Below are 6408 nucleotides of genomic sequence, written 5' to 3'. Positions count from 1 at the left end.
TCCACGGATCTACCTTTCAGGTAGGCGTGTTGAGAGGGGCTAAAACGCTCTCGAGGAATCCTGTTTCTTATGTGCAGGTCAATCCTAATATCTGAAAATTCGGTTGTATGCGAGCTACAGATTATAGTGACCTAATCTCTGTAATTTTCACTGTAAACTCTCTGTTGATAAAAAGTGAAAATTGTGGGAAATTTCAGGAGTTATAACGCAATGTGTCTTATATGAACAATCAGTTGTATGGGAGCTATGTATATGTTGTGGTGGTCTGATTTTGCCGCCTCCGACAAATGATTAATGCATTCTAAAATGCAAATTATAGAATTTGAGTCGAGTATATTGAAAACTGAGTAACTAGATTGCGTTCAAACATACATTTGGACATGAAATGGACTCAGCTCGACGTTTTAATCATTTTCGTATACTTTTTTAATGGGTCTATCTGTTCTTCTAATACTTACAAAAGTTATAATACCATTTCATAGCGCCTAAAGGCATACTACTGTCTCGATAAACCCAGAGAAAAAGTGCAGCACAGATATTTATGTATATATGTGCAGCGCTGCCTGTGAAAAAATTTCCTTTATGAAATTTATAAAAGTTTTAGATATACACTTCTCAATTGTCATATGTATGTATAAAAGTACTTATTAAAGTACTGCTCAGTCTAGCTTGACGCATTCTCTAGACAACTCGTCCGGGTTTTATTTGCGGACTCTGAATTAGTTACAACCATGCAGAGGTGGTAACATTGGGCACAGTGCCTACCTAATATTTTTTGATTTTAACAATCTGTAAATGCCTAGCTGTAATCCTCATTCATGGTCTCCAATATTGTTCTGGTATTAAATATTTTCGACTCTTTTTCTCACATTTAGGCTGATGTACTCGTCGATGTGGAATGTGATGCCCGACGGCTGGATAAAGTACTGCAAATGCTTAATCGTGAGGTACAATCCGTAAATTATACAACCGTACATCCAATGTTTCGTGCGCCATCCTTATCAACACGCTCTAGCTTTGGTAGGTTTTCAAAATTCATATTTATTTACATACAGAAAAAGTAAATAATTATTTCACACTTAAAAATTAATAAATGTTTAACCGTTGCCAGATTTTGGCGATATGGTTTGGTTTCCGCGCAAAATTTCCGACCTGGATAAGGCGCAAAATGTGCTAATGTACGGTTCCGAGCTGGATGCTGATCATCCAGGTTTCAAAGATCCCATTTATCGCAAGCGACGCGAGCAATTTACCGCCATAGCGAACAACTATAAGAAGTAAGTTTATTAACACTTTTTCTTTTTGTACTTACTTATGTATATATGTACTTCCATATATTTTCCCATCTCGAACTTTAACTCTCACTTCCTTACAAAATCAATAGCGGGCAACCAATACCACGTGTGACCTACACGCCGGATGAGATAAAAACTTGGTAAGTATTTGTGTGTTTGTGTGTGTACTAGCGAAGCTTCCATACCGCAAAACATAAAAGTTATAGGTAAATCAATTAACGTTCTACATAGTTAGTAGATAAACTTACTGATTTTCTTACACACATTTTGCCTGCTTGTTGTTGTAATGTAAACTACCATTGTATGTATGTACATACGTCTTTTATGGCCGATAAATTGCGCTACTTTTCAGGGGCACCGTCTTTCTTGAACTGCATCGTCTCTATGCCAAACATGCAGTGCCGGAGTATATGGAAAATTGGCCCGAATTGGTTAAGTACTGTGGTTATCGTGAGGACAATCTGCCGCAATTGGAGGATGTTAGCAACTATTTGAAACGCAAGACGGGCTTTCAACTACGTCCCGTAGCTGGGTATTTATCACCACGTGACTTTTTGTCTGGTTTGGCTTTTCGTGTATTCCATTGTACACAATATATAAGACATTCTTCAGATCCGTTTTACACACCGGAACCGTGAGTTGTGCAAGCTTGGAATATCTAATAAACTTAGGTATGGGAAATTTTTCCTGTTTTTGTTTTTTAGTGACTGCTGTCACGAGCTTTTGGGTCATATGCCTCTGCTAGCTAATGCCAGTTTTGCTCAATTCTCACAGGAAATCGGTTTGGCCTCATTGGGTGCGGAGGATGCAGATATTGAAAAATTAGCAACGGTTTGTTTTTTTAACTAAATTTAACCAAAATTTTGTTCACTAATTTTGGCTTAAAAATAAGGATGTATTTTTTAGTGCTTGAAGTTTGTTTCCGGTTTTGTAATTTAAATAATAAGCAAAAATATCAAAACGATATTTGGCCTGAAAAATCCACATTTCCTGAAATCTGATTACGTTTTTCTTATAATATTTCTAACTAAATATCCACGTTTTCTGTGAAGAAAGTTGCGTTTAAATATAATGGGATTCAAATTATACCTATTTTTGGAAACGGTGGATTTTTTCTTAAATCAGTAAGTCTAATTTTTTTTAGATGGTACCTCAGCCTGCAGTATCCTGTCAGTTACCCGGTGAGAGCTCTTAAACCATCTCTGCTAAGATTTAGCAGTCGCTGAGAGATTCCACGAGAGGGAGTAATGAATCTCTTGGATTGCCTTTTGGCCTTTGTCGTGTGCTATTGAGTTACAATTCGCGCGTTCAGCTATCTCCTTAGAAGCTGTGCCGTGTATCCTCTGGGCGGGAAAGAAATAACTGTCGAACGATCAGGCTCCGTTGGGCACTGCATTTTGTTAGGGTGTCAGCTCTTTCATTGCCATGGTACCGCCCTTGGCCCTGAACCCACCACAATGTAACTCTGTTATTGGGACCTCGTTTTTCCAGTACCATTTTGCTACTGTCTACTAGCTTTGACACCGTTTTGAAAGAGTCAACTACTCTTAACTCTGTCTGGTTATCTGACATGATTATTGTTGCCCCATTAGCATGATGAAATTATACCATGTGTAGTAACTATTTTATTTGCAAAGTTGCCTTTAACCATTTCTATAAGATGGCTGGACGTCAAAAAAAATAAAGTGAGAAAGCTTTTTTTCATCTTTTTATAATTTCACCATGCCACATTAGTCTTTCTGCGAAGATATTCGTGGATACAGATTTCGATTGCGAAAATTTCCATCTGGAAAACTCGGCCAGCTCAGTGTTCCCATCCTCAAGTTTGGATCCATCAGTGTACCAAACTTGAGATGCCGCGCTAAAAATTGCGATTATCTTTTTAAAGATATTATTATCTTTTAAGCTTTATACAAGTCAATGTTGGTAGCATTAAGGCTGTATGTTTGGCTACGGGTTTTAGGACACCCAAATGGCATCCCCACTATTCAAGCTACTTAAGTTTGGCAGTCTCAGGACGATCCAACAGGCCTCTTTTTCTATAAGTGTAGCTAGAGACGGTATGCCTGTGACGCTGGTGCTTGCTTGCTTGGTTTTTCGTCACTAGACTAGTGACAGACAATCCAATTGACAGTCCAATTGTTCACAAATTTTGGGAAAAGCAGAAGCACGTGAGTGCGAAGAGCTTAAGATGCTGCCAGATATAAATGCAGTGCGAGAATTCTATCAGCAAATAAGGCAGCAATCAAATGGCTTACAAACTACAAAGCCCTTGGAGTCGATTTTTAGTGAAGTCCAAATTTGGATGGAACTCACCGAGCGGTCGAAACCATACGAACTTTCAGACAAGGCGATTCACTTTCGTGCGGCTTTAACCTTTCAAAAAATACGCTCGATAAAGCCTTATAACTTATAAGGCCAATACTTATAAGACTGATCCTGCGGTTTTTATGCATTGGCAGAGCATACTTAAATTACAGTCGTCGGGCATGCGTTCCTCCGACTTCTCGCGCCGCCGTACTTGAGTAGCATTGGCAGGCCGTCAGCCCCATCAGCTTTGTTACTTTTCAGCCGTGAAACTTCTATTCGCACTTCGTCATAGTCAGGCGGCGGATCATCGACTAGGTGCTGCTCGAGCTCATCTTTTCCACTACTGTCAGTGCTGTTTCAATTCAATAGGGTGGAAGATTGTTCTCTCTTTAAGTATATTCTGAATATCGGTCACAAAGTCACCGTGGTTGTGCTCATAGGAATATCGCTTTGCTCTTGAAATCCTCTGTAAGCTGCCTAACAGCATTTCAAGTTCTTCGTTCTCATGTATTTCGGACTCCTTCTCCCCTCTTCAGCTGCTTATATCGTTAACATACAGCTAGCCTTGCGCCATAAAAGGCAACACTGGGGGTCTACTCTGTAATCCGCGATTCGAAAAGCAAATCGTTCGGATTCAAATACTTGGCACTATGAATTTGTATTAGTCCGTATTGGCTTTCGAATCGCATTAAGTTTCGAATCACAATACAGAGTAGACCCCCTGGTGTGAACTCAAAATTTGCGATAACACTTACATAAACTGAGAATACCTTCGAAAACCCTAAAACCGGGAAGCTATTCGTGGCCGAAAACGAACTTATTTGAAAGTTTATTTTCGCTGCCTAAAAGGCTTTTTTATGATTTAATCAAGCAGTAAATACCTATGTATTTTATTATTTTTAAGTCCTCAAAGTCAAGATCTTTGCTCACCATTTTTTTTATAAGGTTTATGTTAATTCAATAAATTTTTAAATTATTTCCTTGCTAATATTTTAACTATCTTGTGAACTTTTTCGTCCAGTTATATTTTTTCACGGTTGAATTTGGGCTGTGCAAGCAACAGGATAATACATTCAAGGTATACGGCGCTGGTCTTTTAAGCTCTGTAGCCGAACTACAACATGCTATAACCGCTGCGGACAAAATAAAAAAATTCGATCCGGATATAACTTGTCAAGAAGAATGTATTATAACATCCTATCAAAATGCTTACTACTACACCGATTCATTCGAGGAGGCCAAGGAGCAAATGAGGTATAACTATTTATAAGTAGTATTTAGATGAGTAAGGCCACGTTAAGAGTACTACGAAAATTTTGCAGTCATGGAAAAGATAAGAATATGTATTTTCAAAACTAATAATAGGGACACACATTTTTTTTTACTGTTTATTAAAGATTTGCTAAAACAATTTGATGTTGTACTCGGGATCAAACCATTTCGTTACCGTAATGAACTTTAATTGCTTTCTTATTTCTTATTGCCTTCCGCTAAGGCGCGTTCACTCCCAACCTTAAGGACCTCTAAGGATTCATCTGACAATAGATACCTCGGTCTGTTTTAACCCTAAGAGTGCAGAATTGCGTTTTTTATCGTAAGAAGGAGAGGTTTCCCCAACGTTCTTTTGTTGATTGTATGGTACTGTTCCTAACATGTAGTTTGAATGTGACCATTGGTATACCTACCGCGTCCTTCTCCGGAAGGACCGTTCCTCGTTTCAATTCTTCAGTTTTGCAGTTGCCCTCAATATCTCGACATCCATATGCCCCATCTCGTTTAGAGATCTGTGGCATTCAGTGACTTTGTCTTGCCTTCGCATGAGTCTAGAGCTTTCAGGGCTACTCTCTATTTTCCTTTTGATCACTAGGTGCCGAGTGGCCTCCTGGATAACCAGCAACTCCGCCTGATATCCACAGCAGTGGGTAGGGAGTCGAAAAGATAATTTTCGTTCAACCTCCATCTCACGGTCGCTTGGTGGCTCGTCCGTTACCACACAGACTGCCAAGTTAAAAAGTTTTGAAAACTTGAAGTGTAATCTCCCCGAAGCCATAGTTCACCTGACACTCAGCATTTGCTAGCGCCATCAGGTTTTCGTTGCTCAAGAGGAGGACTACCTGCATTCTTGTCCGTCCTGTGTAGAAATGCTGGGATTGAATTCATACAGCATTTTGAAAATTTATGCTGTTTTGGACGACGTTACAGGTACCCAGGCTCATAGCCCCAGTGCCGAGAATTTCGGTATAATTTTTCTTGCCCTCGCTCTGTGCCAAGAGCACACTTTCGTGGGGTCCTACTTTCATACCTGATTCTCCCTGATCGGTGCGGGGGGCCTGACAACAGAGAATTCGTGAAGCGGTATGTCGGTCTTGGTAGGTGGCCTTCGCTGTGTCCGAAGTCCTTGGCCCTATTACGAGCCACCGAGTTCTTGGATCCACCCACAACAGGCTGACCAGACGCTGTTCGCTGAGTGGCGAGTTTCTATGCTCGCTGTGCAGGCCTTCCGCCCAATGCTACTTTTATGCGTGACATTGGTCTTTGGACTTCTCGGACCTGAGGGAAGGAGGGGGGGGGGAGGTAACTTAGTCCAAGTGCTGATGGGTGTGGGGATGTATCTGTTGTATGCCTGCGTACAGGGCTGCTTTGAGTTCGACCCGGTGGTGCCGTGGCCTCTATTTTGGAGTGCCGGACTCCCGTACTGCTGTCGAGATTTTTAATTTGTTTTCCATAATCTGGTCCCACGAGACGCGCAGAAAGTCGATCGTCCGAGAGGGCAGAGATCCGCAGTACCCAGGTAAGGCTTGTT

General features: G+C 40.6%; 1 protein-coding gene across 1 annotated transcript in view; it reads left to right on the top strand.

Moving 5' to 3' along the window:
- Positions 1–5089, top strand: part of LOC118747531 (tryptophan 5-hydroxylase 1-like) — a 10545-nt gene extending 5456 nt beyond the window's left edge. Inside the window, exons 3-8 of the mRNA XM_036481581.1 lie at positions 876–1020; positions 1112–1277; positions 1385–1435; positions 1648–1929; positions 2000–2126; positions 4627–5089. Coding sequence (XP_036337474.1) covers positions 876–1020; positions 1112–1277; positions 1385–1435; positions 1648–1929; positions 2000–2126; positions 4627–4875 — 1020 coding nt within the window. The 3' untranslated portion in view covers positions 4876–5089. The remainder of the gene's footprint in view (positions 1–875; positions 1021–1111; positions 1278–1384; positions 1436–1647; positions 1930–1999; positions 2127–4626) is intronic.
- The last annotated feature ends 1319 nt before the right edge of the window (positions 5090–6408 follow it).

Source organism: Rhagoletis pomonella, unplaced genomic scaffold (assembly GCF_013731165.1).
Source record: "Rhagoletis pomonella isolate Grant_MI unplaced genomic scaffold, Rhpom_1.0 Rhpom_scaffold_00012, whole genome shotgun sequence".
In the NCBI taxonomy this organism is placed as follows: Eukaryota; Metazoa; Arthropoda; class Insecta; order Diptera; family Tephritidae; genus Rhagoletis; species Rhagoletis pomonella.
Note: the sequence above shows the minus strand (reverse complement) of the source record. Positions and strands in the feature narration are given on the sequence as shown.